General features: G+C 35.7%; 2 protein-coding genes across 3 annotated transcripts in view; one reads left to right on the forward strand and one right to left on the reverse strand.

The window, feature by feature from the left end:
- Nucleotides 1–461: 461 nt before the first annotated feature.
- Nucleotides 462–6,067, reverse strand: LOC115442590 (E3 ubiquitin-protein ligase SIAH1A-like). Its single transcript, XM_030167668.2, has one exon. The coding sequence runs from the start codon at nucleotides 5,627–5,629 to the stop codon at nucleotides 4,784–4,786; it is 846 nt and encodes a 281-aa protein (XP_030023528.1). The 5' UTR covers nucleotides 5,630–6,067; the 3' UTR covers nucleotides 462–4,783.
- A 4,927-nt stretch (nucleotides 6,068–10,994) lies between these two features.
- The window catches only part of LOC115442567 (adhesion G-protein coupled receptor G2), a 53,199-nt gene continuing 45,884 nt past the window's right edge, over nucleotides 10,995–18,309 (forward strand). For both annotated transcript variants that reach the window (XM_030167627.2, XM_030167629.2), the window contains exon 1: nucleotides 10,995–11,184. The gene's annotated coding sequence lies outside the window, so the exon portion shown is untranslated. The remainder of the gene's footprint in view (nucleotides 11,185–18,309) is intronic.

The following is an 18,309-nucleotide window of genomic DNA, read 5'->3' on the forward strand; positions in this document are numbered from 1 at the left end:
GACAAGTTGGCACTTACGAAATGTTCCAACGCAAACACGCCAATTAGATGTCATATTTGTTTAGGCTACACAAGTCATACTTTCAGTAAGTGACCCTTATCGACATGTATGAATTTAGATATGACTAGCTCCGTCGTAGTTGTGGGTGCAGTATGGCTTCCGTTCTCGGGTTTGAATCCCGGATCGGGTAGAGATATTGGGTTTTTCTTCTCAGTAAACGCTTAGACTAGAATTTGTGATAAGTTAGTCCTCTATCTTGTAATGGGACGAAATGCACATGGTGAAAAATGAGTATCTCTGCCTACCTTTTTGGGGATAAAGGTGTGATGTGCGTTTCACGAGTAGTCATATTTCCAGTTGAAAGTGACATTCTTAACAATATATACTGCGACCTGCGTAGATATGTACAAATATGTCCATTATTGGTACCTAATAAACCACACAGATAAGTAAAACTACAGTTACATTACAAAAATTTATTTCAACTAGAATCTTTTCATAAATTTTACCAGCTTTACCTCAATACATAAGATAAGATTTATTTAGAAAACGACGCACGTCTCGGTAACCAGTGGTCGAAATACCTTGCAATACCTGCACCAGGCAATTAATACTAACAAAATTAAGTAACATGTATTCACGTAGTTATTTGAAGCAGAGGCGCCCAGGGTACCGGGGATTCAGGGTTACTTTTGAGGAGGTTCAGGGTACTCGGAAGGTCTTCCTTTCAGACTTCATGACCTTAATGGGACTAGGGTTAAATCCTTCCGAATATTGCATTGAGCCTCATAGTCTAAGTAGTAATTTTTTTTTTATTACGGCAAAGTCAGGCCACTGCATCTGATGGTAAGTGGAGTGGGGTCCCATAGAATGTCGACTGGCGAGAGATGATAACCCTCGGCAGTCGACACAATGATGCCTGTTGGAACCAGATTCGAACCTTGCGCCCCCCATTTATTATCTGTATCCGCCACTGGGCTTACCTAATTATTGAGCACCTCTGCTACAAACAGAAATGTCCAACTAAAGTAGCTATAACAGTTATTAAACAGAAAACAATGGGGTTTTTGTTCATTTAAACAAAACTTAATTTGTACGTATTTTTGGCGTGCAAAAAAAGAAGTTCACCAGTAGACTTTTCTTAAGGAGCCGATAGCCTTACGTTCATCGAAACAGAGATCATATAGTCAGGTGACCAGTTATTTGTTCCTAAATCTACGAAGTCCAAGCACAACCCATTACAAAGGTCCGGTCTGCCGTAATAGCATATTCGGCTTCATTCCCAGTCTGGTGTGTATTATGTTAACTTATAATATTTTATAATGCGACCAATTTTATTCTTTTGTTTCTTGATAAAAAATTCACATCTCTTATGAAGTGTTTAAAAAATGTTTCGGACTCCTATATTTTCATGTTTTTTTCAGTTACTTCTAAGAAATAACAATAGCTTTAGTCCTCAGTAACATATATTAAAATGGGTAGAATAATTGATAATAAACACTAGGGAGTTGCAGTAGCATGGTAATGAAAAAGTTTACGATTTATTACAAAGTAACCGACTGGAACTAATGCAAGTTATGGTTTTGACAAACAGCGGACGAGGCGGGGCGGCGACGCGACGCTAGCGGGACTTGAACAGTTTGTAATATAGTTAACACAGATTATGTCACAGAGCTGTCGCGGTCGGAGCTTTACTTCACATAGAGGAGAGAGCCAGCGTGGCATCGCATTCCCACCGAGTCCACTGTTTCAAGAGTTTAAATAGTCATAAAAGATTGCGGTCTGGCCTACAGTGCAAATCAATATTTTAATAAAATTCAATAAATCATAAATTAAGTTTAAATTTTATAATTTCCATTAAAACCAGTTTTCGACTGCCATTTTTTGCACGCCAACGTTTATTAGGCTAGGTACAACTTATTAATAGTTACAATAATTGTCACTAGGACCAGTAATGGTAGGATTAAGTAATGATCAATTACAAAATTATTCGAATTCTTTGTTATATTTTCACACAACCAAAAGCAATAAAATGATCAGATACTAAGACTTATTAAGATATATTAAGACCCTTGCACATCCCTAACTTGTTTAGTCGAAATTGCGAATAGATAATCCAGATTATGAATTCATAATGTTCTAAAAAATATTAATGGTTGTCGATTTTGCTTGTTAAAAATCTATTTAAATGTTATAAAATATGGAGGTTTAATATATACAATATAAATGTTTCAAATCAATTATGCAAATAAAAGATAAAAATAGATATATAGACGAGATACCTAAAAATATAAAAAATAAATAGTTTATTATCATATGTAATCAATCTTAATATATAAAGGTGAATTGTTTGTTTGAACGCTCTAATCTCTGAAACGAATAATAGATTTTGAAGATTGTTTCACCCATAGGAAACTATTATCAGATTTTAAATTTCACTCTTCACGAGAACGGATTCCTACGCTCCGTAGGCGCGAGCAAGGCTATCGTATAGCATAACATCGAAATCGCGCGAACATATTAGCAATGTGAAAGGGCCTTAAGCACAGCCCAAAATAATTGTTGACAAATATGATGGCTGTGTCTGGTCTAAATTCAAATTACCATAAATTATTGCTCTATGTTTAGTAAATAGTTTACAACGGACTTCAGTCTACCAAGTCATTGAACCCACGACTTACAACCCGACATTCTATGGTGGTTTAACTGGCTTAGGCGACACCCAGGGCGGATTTGTACTACCACAACTGAATTTGAGAAGACAGCAACTCATATATACTCACGCCTGCATCCTCGAAAGGGTAGGCAGAGGCGCAAATATTGCACCCACTTTTCGCCGTGTCCCATCATGTGACAAGCGAACCTATCGTCATATCGAAATTTTATTGTTGAATACCTGAAAAGCGTGGTATCACTATCTAAATATTCGTATTATATTGATTACTATATATAATAAGGATCTTTTTTTAATTAATGCGGGTGTCACCCTCACAACCCCACCTACTTCGCCATTGCTCCTTTATGAAATTTAAATAAAATTAAGGCTCTCTTTGGGTGTTTCGAGTCAATGTCCAAAGAAATATGGCAATATTACATTTTGAAGGCAGTATTGGCATTTCATTAACTTAATTTGCACGCGTAGGTAGCGAGTGAGAAATCTGTCAATTTCGTAATTTCCTAAACATTGTTGATTTTAGTCTGCCATTTTGGGCAGCGTATATGTCAATTTGGAAATAAAGTGAGCTTTGAATAAATAAAATAAATAATTAAAACAATTTTATTATTGAAATTAAACTAATTTTCGGATTCTATCGCGATGTTAGTATTTTATTTTCTCCCGACGTTTCGAAGACTTTGCAGCCTTCATGGTCTTCATGGTCCATGTCCATAAAATACTAACATCGCGATAGAATCCGAAAATTAGTTTAATTTCAATGTCTAACATTCGCGTAAACATAAGAAATCACAATTTTATTAATTAAGTCTCAATATTGATTAAACAAATTTTAATAGCTTATTTTAGTCATTTTAGTTTTTTACTTTGAGTTTCTGTAGAAGGGGTAAGTGTCAAGAAACGAGAACAGCGACACAATCCGTGACGTCACCGAGAATTACAATGCGTGCAAAAGGCGGAGATGAAACGATATCCTCACTATGCGCCCACTCTTGCACATTGCAATATTTACATTATGAAGTTCTGTCTCATTTCCCAATGTTAAAGCAATTTTCTCGCGAGGCCTTCTTTTTCATAATATTTGCTGTTTCATATAGAATAATGTACAAAATGAAACATAGGAAAATACCCTATTATCAGAATGTCCTTAAAAAAAAATAAAAAATAATGTCAAACTTTGGGCTAATTATTTTAAATATAGTCATTTATCACCAACCTTCTAACTTTCCACAATTAATTATTAATAGGATGTATAAATTGTAAAACGGAATCATTAATCATCAAGTGATGCCTTGAAAGTGCAGTCTATAGTTTGCTGATATTAAAATCCCTTAAACTATTTGTAAATTTCTCTGATCTAACATATTTAGTATAAAGTTGATTTTATATTGAAATTGTCCATATTAACAGATTTCTCACTTTACCCCTAAAATACATAGATAATAGCTTGGTATTCAATACACATGTTTCCCATTGATTATTCGAGTGCACAACACAGGCTTGCTGATTTATTTCATTGATACAAAAATAGTCCGTAGATTGTCTGTGTTCACTTGTGACATCAATACATAATGCCAGCACACTAAGATATAGTCCCACAAAGCAACATCACACAATTGCTTAAAATTCTTAAGATCAAAATATTTTTTCATGCATCTATATACAAATGATTACAAATTACAATGTAATTAAAATTATTTGTTCAAGTTTTGGAATAAAATAATCACTTTCTCACACGACATGTCATAGTTATTCTTTTCATATATAATACTATATTCAAAAGGCAATTCTAAGTGAAACGACTTCACTTGACAAATTTTAACTTCACTACTTAACTTTAAATTGAACACACATTTAAAAATAACAATTGTGAAGAAAATTAAGTTTTTGGTTTAATTTGTATGTTGATTACATCAATACCAACAGAGTGCATGTGAATGACCTGTGGCCGATACCACACACCATATCAAAAATATTACCGTTCAAATTAACATCTATTGTTTATAATATATCTGTATGGTATAAATTCAAGATATAATTAGATTCTTGACAGCCAATGAATGTCACTCTTTACTATAAATACTTAACAATGTGGTAATGTAATGTCAATTAGGCAATGGATATTGTGACATTGATGCCTAGGTTCCCGTTATCAGCAAACAATTGTGCAAGAGACGTGTCAAACACCAGGCAGTCTGAGTTCATGATAGCAGAGGACACTCCTTCGTGGATGGACCGCGGCATCGCCTCCCACGTCAGCCTGCGACGGTGCCCATTCAACTCCAGTCTATATGCAAAGTTCTCAGCTTCCTTGCGAGATCCTATAAGTTGTACGATGGCAAAAAACTGTTGATGTCCATCAAACTTCTCTTGTTTTTCTAAAACTAACATAAAATGGTGATTGAAACAAGACTGCATCATCACCCAATCTACAGCTCCGGGGAGGTTAATATCAGTTGCGAGGAACACTATATCCTCACCTTGGAGTGTGGTTATGCTTTTATGTGACATCATAAGGTGCGGCATTACTTGGTCTAGGCCCCCTTGCCATTTACAGGAGGCTCCCGGACAGGGGCATGAGTAGGGTCTGAACTCACATGCTTCCTCATGCTCAGCCTTCTCGGTGTGCACCAGAGTGACGGTGCAGCCCGTGTTGGAGTGTTTGCAGGGGAACATCACGTTGCTGGCGACCTTCTCCATGGCGAGATTGCGGATGTTGCCGAGAGGCCCACGACACGTCGGGCAGCACGACAGCTTCGGTCGGCAGCTGGAGCACACCAGGTGCCCGCTCTGACACTGCAGTATCGGCGGCAACACATAGTCGAAGCACACGGGACACTCGAACAGCGAGGCTAGGTCGGCAGACATGGCGGTGGGCGCGTTCACGAGGGCAGGCACTCCTGGCACTGAACAACTGGAACTGCTAGCTCCACGCCGCTTGACGTTCGTGCTCATGTCACCGTCACGCGCGCATATAATACGTCTACCGACGATCTCCCAGGCCCCTTCGCGACTAGTCCTACCGACGTACTTCCTATTTCATTTGTATCCCTCCACAGCTGACTTTTTCCGCCTGGTGGTCGTGTTGTAGTAAGTTTCCATCACAGTACAGGAGGCCGACGTCCCTCACTTGCTTCGACTGTGTGATTGATGTCTGCTAATCTCCATGGGATTTGGGGCGACCGATAACAATTTTTTATTTACTGTATAATGGCAAATCAGACTTTTAACACATAGTAAATGGGGAATAGGTGCTTGGAAATAAAAAAAAGTTAATTGATAGGCGAATGTTCTAGCTCATCACAAAAGGACGATATTCGTCGTACAATTCTATGACGACCAATCGAACAAAACTCGCACAGATGTCATGACAGACAATGACAGCAGTGCAACATCACGGCAACACCAGTCAGATTTCATGTTCTGCCATAGATAAAAAAAAAACAAGATGTCGATTGACATTCTCGATATTATGAATTACTTGTATTTATATGGCGCGTAAAAATATGATTTAAATGTTATTGATTTTAAATGCGTGTTTTTTATTTAATTAAAATGTATTATAACTCATTTACTGCTATTAAATAGATTTAATAATGCACTATTAAAATAAATTATTGGGTCAGGAACCAGTATGTTAAGCATTGATATACAAAACCCGGATCTATTTTTAGGGAATCAGGCCCTGACGATTTAACCATCGTTTGCAGACGATTTTGTGGAACAATAATTGTAAATTGTATGTTGACAACGGACGTAGCCTGTTGATAGAGACGATTACTTACCATTAGAAAATCTAAGCAGTGTACCTAGGTCTTACGTAGTATATTTAATATTATCTACTGTATGTACCGAGGTATAATCGGTACATAAGTAAGTAGGTGGGTATTATTACACTTACTATATCGATAAAACAGGCTCATTATGTCGTAGTATAGAGTTTTGAAGGCCTCATCGCAATGCCGGCAGAGCGATAGTAATCATATTTAGTTTTCTTGTTCGTTTTGGCTACTAACGTAGCCATCTTTCCAAAATCAAAACAACTTGCAATTTGTGCTAAAAAATTTCGGACATGGCACGCCTTAAGTTCCGGGCTCTGGGTGTCGTTCCGCCCTCGATACATCCACGAGCGTAATACGAGATAGGCCCATACACACAAAATATATAATAATATGTGGGCAGAAACTAATTTTATTTGTCTTTAAGTTGCATGGTCTTCGCAAAGGCGAGTCTAAGTGTTTTTTCTTGATGTTAATTGTAAAAAAGGGAACCAAGTTATTATCACATTTAAACGGGTCTCACAATAGATAGAGAGACTTTCTACTATCCATAACAATGACACAGGATTTAAAAATACTCAACTAGATCAGTAGGTAATCTAGGTTAAATGAATTCTACAATAGATATAGTACACTGATGTCTGATGACAGAAATATACAGAGTTGATAAGAACTTGACAGAATCTCGCATATCTACAATCCAGTGTACCAAAAGAAAAGAAGGATCAAATCTCCTGTACGAAACGCAAGTCATGCTGGAGAAATTGGTTACATAGTTACAAATATACAATGCCATTGTAAGGTAACAGATAGCAGCGCGACACGATGCTTCCGAGAAATCGCGTGCGTCAATATCAAATCCGGCAGATCTGACGCACTCACAATTACAACTAGAAACCTAGTCGTAACTATAAAAGAATGTATATTGTTACAGAATAATTAAGTAAATAATAACCCAGTTATAATAGCTTAGTTGGGTGTGGAACGGACTACCGAGACGAATGTCCGCAGGTTCAAAACCCAAGGGCACACACCTCTGACTTTTCTAAAAAAAAAAATATGTGTGTATTCTTTGTGAATTATCGCTTGCTTTAACGGTGAAGGAAAACATCGTGAGGAAACCTACACATACCTGAGAAGTTCTCTACAGGAATTTTGAGGGTATATGAAGTCTACCAATCCGCACTAGGCCAACGTGGTGGACTAAGGCCTAATCCCGCAGTGGAACGGTATATAATACAGGGCTGGGGCCTTATTCTCTATCCCGCACGTTATTTAAACAGTGTGTAACAAGCACGTAACACAACGCATCATGTTTAGGACTATAGAAATTTAGCTTACAGAATACCATTCCACGCACATTTCTCGAAGATAACATGACATGGCCGCGTTACGCGTTTACACTATCGTACAGAATAAGGGCCCTGATGATGATGATGATGATAACTCAACAATCACCGAAAGACATGGTGGGTAGTTTGGCTGACAAAGGAGACAGTGTCCGTTGGATATTTCACTAAAAGGAATGTGCTGTGTCGTTTTAATTAGATTTTAAGTCTACCTTTAAATTAAGTATTTTTTTATTGTCGAAGACTTAATAGGTAACGGCCTGCCTGAGGGTAAGTGGTCACATTGGAGTGGTGTTGATATTCCTGTTCCCAGAGTACAGCATGTAACGCGAAGAGCAGGGTCGTAGCTAGACTTGAATATAAGGTAGGGCAGTTGTTATTACAAGCAGGGCGGAAATAAAAATGTTACTACATCTGATCTGCTCAATCGATTTTTGGTTTCCATGACTCGTGAACGTGAGCAAAAAAAAAAATTCTTAATACTTAGGTAATTGTTAAGGTAATATACAGATTGTAACAAAATTCCCATAAATCTCGAAAGAGAGTTATTTCACCCATCAATACGAATAATTCTTACTATGGGACCAACTTCCAAATCGTAAAATAAAAAACCCGCTGCTCCATATATTTTCATTGAATAGTAATGTACAATTTTGTTAATTATTAAGGTAGGGCATTAGTATTTTAAGGTAGGGCATTGCCCCACAACGCACCCCCCCTAGCTACGGCCCTGGCGAAGAGCTTTATCATACTACGGAAAATGTAACGTGTGACCAGTGGCGCGCCATTTTGGTAGGTACCTACGTCTTGATTATAGTTTGAACTGACTTCAAAGGAGGAAGTTTCCTCAATTCGTTATACCTTCTTTCTTATGGTCAGTGAATAGTTTTTCACGTAGTCCGTTTGATGATCCTTTTGGCATTGGATTTCGTATAGCCTCACAATGGTCCAATTGTATTTTTATTGGACTTTGAACCCCGAAGACGCATTGATGATTACTTTTGTAATAAAACTATTTTACGGATTTTGTCGTGGTTTTTATATAACAATTTTCGCTCGACGTTTGAAGACTTTGCAGTATGTATGATCATGGGGATTCCCCCGTGAAACATCGCGATAAAATCTGTAAAATATGTAGTTTTATTTCAATGTCTAACATTCGCGTAAACATATGAAATCATAATTATTTTCGTGTTACATTCAGGTTCAGTATAATTTTAAGATGCTGAGGTATAGAGAATAAGTATTATTATTTGACCTCGATTTCACATGATGCACAATTAAACTCTTCAAAAACGAAAAAATAATGGGTTGGTTATTAATGGTTTTAAATGATTGTATTTGTTTTGGGTTCATTATACCATCAACATGCCACCGTATTAAAAATATTTTCATTCGAAATAAGCGTTCGAAACCTTCCCGTCTCGTTAGTTAGCTGTAAAAATCCAAGATTTTGTAAGTTTCAAGTACTTTTACAATATGTTTGTGTATCTCGTCGCGAAATGTCTTAGTTGTTATCAGATAACAGACGTACAGCTGATAAATACATCTCTACTGCTTGTTCAAGAGAAGAAAATAATATTTGACATCTTTATCGAAATGAATCATATTGGCTAAGTTTGCTTTCCTGTTACGTCAAGGAATTTGATATATACCTTATTACATACTCTTTATCCTGCTAATGTTTAAACTTAAAGAAATGGCTTTGTACCGAGTAAAGCATGAAGGTGAATATTGTATTTTTATCCGACTTCAAAAAAAGGAGGAGGTTCTTAATTCGACTGTATATATTTATTTTTTACTTCAGAATTTTTGACTGGCGGAACCGATTTTGATAATTCTTTTTTATTTGAAAGCTGGTGCTTTCCCTGTGGCCCCATATAAAGTTTATTATTGTTGGAACCTTGATTTCGGTGGCGGTATATTTTTTTAATGGCACTGACAAATACATACTTAGTTAGAATTTAATGTTTTTGTAAGTATAGAGGTTGGTAGAATTAGGCCATGATAGCACCAAGGGAATTGATGGGTCTATTCTCTTCCCGGAGTAAAGACTATGTTAAGTAATTCGATATTTAAAATTCTTCTAACCATCGTAAACTTCTTCGACATTAGAAAAAAGGGTCCCCTGCAATTAAGTATGTATTCATCTACGGAAGCAGAACACATGCTTTTCTTTTACAGTCTTAATCCAAATCCCTTACTGGCCAGCTTTGGTTGGTATAATACCTGGCATAGGGCAATTATGGTTACTATTACAATAGATTGTGAAATATTTGTAAACCATATTTAATAAGGTTTAGGTGTTCGCGCATTTCAAAAAAGGAATCCTGTGGTAGGTACCACCATTCAAAAGTAATTCCGCGTGTAGTGGTCTACATGTAGAATTACTTTTGAATATTTGAATTTCGTTCTATTTTAACTACTAGAAATGTTATCAATAAGTTTCAGCTACAATCTCTCTCGTCAAATCAAGCAATGACACGCGTTATTACGCTATCGCGCGTAAAAGTAAATATATTTGTTCAATTCGGTCGTGTTTAGTAGATATTTGTTTCGGTTGGTTTACTTTCATTCTAGGTATAGCATGTTACGGTAATATAGGCACAATGTTATTGTAATAGAACGGTGTAATAACCAGTTTTGACGGTATTATGGATCGGATCGACCGGTGTCGAAAGTCATACTTCTCACTAATATCATAAATGAGAAAGATTGTGAAAAACCTGGACGTCTGTTAAAAGGAAATGTTGAAATCGTTGAAGGAGTTTTAATAGCATTTAACACACATATACACATTGCCCAAGATTAATAAAGACTACTTTCTTCCAAAACAGCAGGACTTTTATTCTGGAAGAGGTATTCGTGTGGAGCAACGCGTATTGAATAAATCATAGTAGAGAAAGCGATGGGTGGTCACTAATATTTCCTAAGTACACAAGGCCCTTTCCCATACATCAATCTTCCTCACAGAGCATACCAAAAGCGGTAGCACACCGAGCAGTGCACTTTCTAATTTTTGTTATTACTTCCTTTCGGGGGGCCATGATTTTCCCAGAGCACGTCCAATGGCATAGTCTAGTCTTATAAAAAAAATAAAGATACTATCTCACTACAAATAATTTTCCGAGAAAATTCCTTATTTTTGTAGCGGGACATAATCAACTCACAATGCTGAGGAAAAAAAAGTATTCAGTCTGTGACCGTCGCCGTACTTGAGTGCACGCGAGGTGTCGTCCGCGGGCGCGGCGCGAAGTCTACGAAACTTATCACATAACCTATCTAATTATTTATTTAGATTTGATTAGCAGTGGATAACTGTTTGTGACGAGTGTTTCTAACGGTGTTTGACGATTTTAATTTTATCGGATTATTATTTCAGGTGGGTATTCTTTTTTTAAATTGCTAGTATTTTATATATTAATTGTTTTTTAGAATTTACACAGCCAGTATTTTTTATTTTATTTACACGTACTGGCCGGTTCATGACGAATAAAAACAAAAAGTTGATGTAGGTCTAGGCTTGTCAGTGGTATTTTGAAACTGGAATTGCACGAAGGCGCAACTACCCACACTACTAGGTATGTGGTTTGTGGCTCAATGTGTAACAATGGAGATGCTATAAAGCGATTAATAAGTTTGTTAAAATTACGCTACGTACAAAACAAACAGTTACCTATTGATAATGTGAAATGTTTCTCGGAAGAGAAGATTTTACCAGTTGTTATTCAGATTAAAATAAAAATTTATATACCTATGTCCTATACAGATAGCGATAAAAAAACAAATAAGCGGATTATAGAATTCCATACCGCTATCAAGGTAATAAATGGCGGATACTATTATACGCCCGTAAATAACAAAAATGAAATCACGCCTTAGGGGCAGGGCAGATAGGATCCTATCTAGTACATAAGATAGCCATTCCTCGCGAAGCTCCCAACTACTAATATAAGTTATTTCTGCTTTTTTTTAATGCAAACACACAAGTTATTTTTTTCTTTTTTTAAAAATACAAATACTTACTCAAATTATTGCTCTACACTGGAATCGAAAGAGACGTCTCCGATATCACAGTAACATTTATAGATTACCTACTTACGGAAGCTAATGTTAAATGCTAGTCGAGAAATAAAAAAAAATTGAATTACCAATTTCAAAGTGCATTAAGAGTGTTGTTTATCTAATTAGTTAAGCATAATTAACGATGCTTAAGTAAAATAAAACGTAATCTTTACTCAACACTTAAGTAGTTCACTTAAATCTCTCCTCAACTTCCCTTTGATTTTATGCCGCTAAAGCATTTTTAGTTAAGACTAGCTTTTGCTCACGGCTTCGCCCGAGAAAAGGATTGTTTCGGTATAAAAGTCCCACTTAAATTTTTCAGGAATAAGGACTCTATAGGTGTGACAGACTTCTGCCAATATATACACAAAAAACTGCATTAAATTTCATGCAATCGTTTTCGCGTAATGCTTGTACAAACATACAAACTAAAAACCATAAAAACTATTGATTTTGGCTTCTGTCGCCTTAATAAAAACCCTTCATGTTAACTTTTGTTTAATAAATAATGTACACACATCAGCCTTTTACAATTTTATCACCTATAGCTAGAAAGATATTACATGAGTAAGTGCTATTAAATAATAAGTAGAATGTACATAATATGTAGAGTTTAACATTACCTCGATACGATTACGCAATTTTTATTACATAAAACAAAAAAACGCCGAGAGTTAGTTGGCACGTGCGAGAAAGGTTTCGTACCGCGTTATATTTGACTGGATTATGTGTAAAATGTATACATACATTTAATTAATGAATTATATAATAAAAGTATAAATTATCCGGCATAATTATGTCGACTGTAAAGGGGTAATCATCTCTCTTCAGTCGACATTCTAGTGGACTCCATTCTACTTACCATCAGGCGCAAAGGGATCACCGTACATATATATATAAATTGGCTAACATTTACGGACGGTCCAGTTTTAGGAAGGTAATAAAATGAGTAAAACCTTTAACAAACCGTTTTCTTTCTTTAATACTTTTTACTTTTGTCACATGTAACAGACACTCTCTCACACCAGAATATCTGTAAAACGGGATCAGCAGTAACACGTATTTTATGAAACCGAGCTGTGAAGCTCGACGAGTCCAAGGAAGATTTATTGATGTTTATTTTGCAACGAAATTAATTGTTTTAAATTACATCTTCTTTTCTGCCCTGCGTTTTACGCGACAAGAAACCTCCTATGCCTTTGTTAACTACGCCACTGCGGCAAATAATGCCTACTAATTAATTAGATCACTAAATCAGACATAAATTCCAACCCTGAGCAGCTCTTAAAAACTGCAATTTCGACACGGAAATCCACTCAACTTAAAACTTTTCGAACGATCATTAATTGGACGTAGGTACGCGAAAATGATCCATCACACAAAATGACTTTTTTTGGAATAATGAAGATTGAAATTTAAATCGTATTTTTGCTCATTGACATTCTATATTTATATTTTGTTAATAAAAAGTTCAAATTGTCATATTTTGACTAAGATGTTTTTACTAATGGTAAATATAGGTCTTATAGACTAGATCTAATTTGGCATACTCGGCTCATTTTCGAAGTCCAATTGCTCTTAATACAATAATATTATGTTCGTTATCTATCTGTAAGCAACTTACAACCCGTGACGAATGTGAGATGAATGTCCAAAGAAAGTTCCATGCATAAATACCATTGTATAAATCCAATGAATGGCATAATATGCCATTTCTGTGAATTCCCGCAGGTTGCCTTTAAATATATCCAAGTTCTGGGATATAATGTTGACCAATCGTTTGGCCCGATAACACTCAGGAGTAATATAGTTTTCTATTAGAGAAAAAAAAATCAAAACCGTTTTAGTTCCTGTAGCACGTTCAAACAAACAAACTCTTCAGCTTTATATTAGTAGGTATAGATGTGAAGTATCAGGAATTTTAATCCATAAGCCGACAAACAAACAACATACATGTAGTATCATTCTAATTATATTTGTACGTGTTTCGATAATCTGATTTCTGAAAATTTGATTTGCGATAACAACTCATTATAACAGTTTATAAATAGCTTTAATATCTACCTATACAATGATAGTATTTAGCGCCGCAGGCTAGTAAATGCAAGGACATGGGTTTGAGTCTTAATCGAAGAATGTTTGCTCATTTGCGCCGTTTTGCTTTTCTATAAATAAGGTATTATATATATTAACCATGTGCCTCTATTTTGGTACTATTACAATTATAATACATGCAATTTACTATATGATTACTTTACCTACAATAGAGGTTCCCAAACTTTTTTTCTCATAAACCACATTCAAAATTTTGCTGGTTCCTGTGGACTTTTATTTGATTTCGCGGAGTAAGTGCATTACCCATCTTGGGGGGCGTTTGGACAGTTATGTTGGGATCAATATATAAAATTAAAAACACTCCAAGCAGAAAAAAACAATATCAAAGTGTGAGTATAATGTAAATGTTATATAGCTTAAAACCACTGATAAAAATAGATAAGTTTTATGAATGGAAGCTGATGTTTTAAAATATTTTCCACTCTGGCTGTTGATACGATATATAAAGCGGGTGAGACGTTCGAAAGTACGTGTACTTGTGGCTCGTGCGTGCAATACAACTACCGTTTTGGGGTGTCATGTTTGAAATTTGATTCCCGGGTCGGAAAGTTATGACTGCATAACATTACGTATTTAGTCATAGACCTTTACACTTATATTTTACGTCATTGTGAAGTACGGACTGGATCTAATAACAAGCAAAGCCGTGCCGCCACGTACCGTCCAATATTATCGAATGTCGAATGTCCACCTTAAGGATATTTACCTGTCTGGGTTTATATTGCACTATATTTTATACGTTAGTTAGCAATACAAAAATAAACCCTTCTGACAAAACATCAAACTTGGTTAGGTAATATGGATAAAAATCTTATTTCAATTATTATAATGGTTAAAAGTGGTCATGTAATTTTATGTCGCTATCTCTTTCTAACGCCAGCACCTTAATGCTTTTGACGTCACTTCTAATTACGCGTATCTCTTCTCACATTCAGTTACCTGTTTCTTCTAATTTTAAGTGCAAGACTTATTTATTTGCTAAACTTTGCTTAGTTTTAAATTAAAAAAAGGGGTTATATTCGTAAAAATTCATGACGGTTCATCTTAAATGGTACCTTGGTAACCGTTATCTCTGGTTACAAAAATTTACTTCAAGGTAAAGCGCGGGAATACCCATTCAGACGCGGTGATAATTAAAAAGATAATTGTAATGTTTACGTTTATTGGGTATGTCTACATAATTTTACGAAATTACTAACAAATATAATATATAATAATGCTATTACTACTATAATAATGTGATATGGACAATAATAATAAGTCTGATGTAGAAATAAATAAAAAAAAAATATTTAAAGGGGGACGCAGACTGCTCCTCTTTGCCAGTTACCAATATCTTTGCCGATTTTCTAAAATAAAAATAATTTTCTAAGATAATTGCTGTGTAAACAGCACTATGCAGTGTTCTAGATTAATCGTATATATTCTTGAATTTCTATAGCGTTTTAGCGTAGTTGTTGGCGGTATGATTGCTTGGGGTCTCGGGTTCGATGTGCCTTTGTTTATACTGTATTCCTATAGAGTATTTTAAATGTCCCAATTTTTTATGATTAAGGATTTTGTACCGGAATTATTTAACACTGAGTAAGGTGTCTCACAAATAACATTGTACCACAATCAAGATGATCCTAATGGTGATGATTACTGGTGGTGGGTCTGTCTTATGTGAGGGTCTGCCTGGGTAGGCAGTAGGCACCACCACAATGTCTATTTCTGCCGCCATGCAGCAGGGTTTAGTTACTATTGTGTTTCGGTTTGAAGAACATATAGACTTAACATCTCATGTCTCAGGATGGCGAGTGCAATAGAATACCAAATAATATCTTGTAATTCAAGGTGTTGGTGTTTCTACTGTTTATAGGTGGTCTATCGCTTACCATCAGGCAAACGATATGCACGTCTCGTCATTCCAAGTAAAAAAAAAGAATCAATGCGGGTTTAACGGTCAAATTCATTATGATTGCATTTGAATGATTCGAAGAGTTTAGTAATTGGGAACCTATATACCATCGTGCAACATCGTGAGGAAACCATACTTAAGAAGTTCTCTATAGGAATTTCAAGGTGTGTGAAGTGTACCAATCCGCACTAGGCCAGCGTGGTGGACTAATGCCTAACCCCTGTCAGTAGTAGAGGAGGCCTGAGCCCAGCAGTGGGACAGTATAATACAGGGCTGATATTATATACCATCGTTAATCACCGTTCATATAAAATGAGGATAATTGTTCCAGTCAAGCTACAATTGAAATTGTCACCGCGATTGTTAACGTAATTGCACTAGTGGTTTTTAAATCGGTATCGACATGAGAACGCGAGGAATCCAGATGCCGCTGCGGTAATGGTCTGATGGACCGTGATTTATTTTAAATGGCTTGGATTGTCTTGGAATTTAGTTTTTTTTATTATCAGACTCCGCAGTCAGTTTCGGAGGAATTAAGTATTGGGTACAATAAGTAACTGTCGCCACCCTGAACATTAAGTGGAGAAAAAATTAATATTTGTGAATGAAACAAACATTAAATATTTATGACTGCCTCGGTGGCGGAGTTGAACTGCATTCGCGGTACGGCAGCGCTCTGAGGTCTGGGTTCCAATCCCGAGCCAGGTAGTGATATTTGTGTTTATCTGCTCAGTGTCAGCCCGGAGTCTAGAATTTGTGCCCGAAATGGTAATAAGCTCGTCCCCTATCAGAAACAGACGTTCTACGCACAAAGTTTGTTAACTCAACGTCTTTGGATATTTGATACACTATATTAAATTATACATAAATCGGGTCTGGCGCCAAATGAATCTAGTGGAAAAAACAATGTGAACAGTCAATATCTACAAATATAACTATTACGATTTGAATATTAAATAATAAAATTATAAGAATGTTTAAACATACATTCAAATTAAAATTTCGTCATGCTCTATCATTCTTAACAAAGCTAAGAAAACAACATATTAGGGATCTGTCCGACTACCGACAATTAAATATCTATTACTTTGTTACTTCGATATGCAACGCATAGTTGCTGTTTAAGTTCGTTTATCAATAAGAGATGAGTGTCATTTTTTTTTATTTAATAGTTAACCGTCGACAAGAACTGCTGCTCTCTTTTTTTTTCAATAAAATACTCGAACAAACAATATTTTGACGGCGTTTTGCACCTCAAAAATGTAAAACGATTGTAATCCTGAATTAAATATACATGCGATCAGGAGATTCCGAGTTATTGAAAATTACTAAAATTCTGCTCACATTATAATACTTTAATAACCTTTAATTATCGCTATTAGTAGTTAGTGAGACAAGAGTCTTATCCACACAGTGAATCATAGACGAATGTAAATAATGTAAGCCGAGAGAAGCCTGCGCTTCCGCCCGTAAGGTTTGTACGGTGCTCAGCACAAACAATAATAATCGGGTGTAGCGTTGGCAAAATAGCAAAGAATATAATTTAACATTAACTTTACGTCTATCTCTATTGTATTGTAGAAGACGAAATAATATTGGAAAAACTTTGCTTTCCTGTTAATTTTCAATCATCAGTTATATATAAAATACTAGCTATTGCTCGCGGCTTCGCCCGCGTGAAGGAGTTTTCCGGGATAAAAGTCCGGCTATATATTTTTCCGGGATAGTAGCCTACAACCTTCCCAGGGTCTTAAACTACCTCCATACCAAATTTCGTTTTGTTATACTACATTTTATGTCACGTCCCGTTCCTGTGGGGACAGGATAAAAAGTATCCTATGTCCGTCTCCTAGTTTTAAACTACCTCCCTACTAATTTTCAGCCAAATCGGTTTAGCCGTTCTTGAGTTATAAATAGTCTAAGTAACACAACTTTCTTTTATATTTATAGATTCTCTATAGAAAATGTTTTACAAACTCCAAATAACAAAGTGTAATTATAATTATATTACAGTGTTAAAGGGTCCATATAACCCGATTACAGCCTGCTTACCTTTATGTGGAATCTAATTATCATCAGAACGATTTGTAAACCGCATTCATACATATTAGTACCTATATGTTGTGTCGAGTTTCTTCGGAAAATTTCACTTTGCCACTTATATAATATAATTTATCTGAATGAACAATCAGTGTAAGCCAAAATAACATCAATCACGTCAATGTTTGACAATTTCTCACTTTTCACAGAGCGGCGCTATATCGGCAAATATAAATCTTGAAACACAATTTAATTAGCAATATCACAGAATTAATCTTGGCTTATAATGGTTACTATACAAATAATCTAAAATTATTTTAATCTAGAATAAAATCTAAATTATTTCTAAGTAATTTAGAGACTGTTTTGTAGTTATACAGCTGGTTT

Source organism: Manduca sexta, chromosome 17 (assembly GCF_014839805.1).
Source record: "Manduca sexta isolate Smith_Timp_Sample1 chromosome 17, JHU_Msex_v1.0, whole genome shotgun sequence".
Classification (NCBI taxonomy): domain Eukaryota; kingdom Metazoa; phylum Arthropoda; class Insecta; order Lepidoptera; family Sphingidae; genus Manduca; species Manduca sexta.

Coding starts and splice junctions, on each gene's coding strand:
- LOC115442590 (XM_030167668.2), bottom strand. CDS start 5,629: ATGAGCACGAACGTCAAGCGGCGTGGAGCTAGCAGTTCCAGTTGTTCA.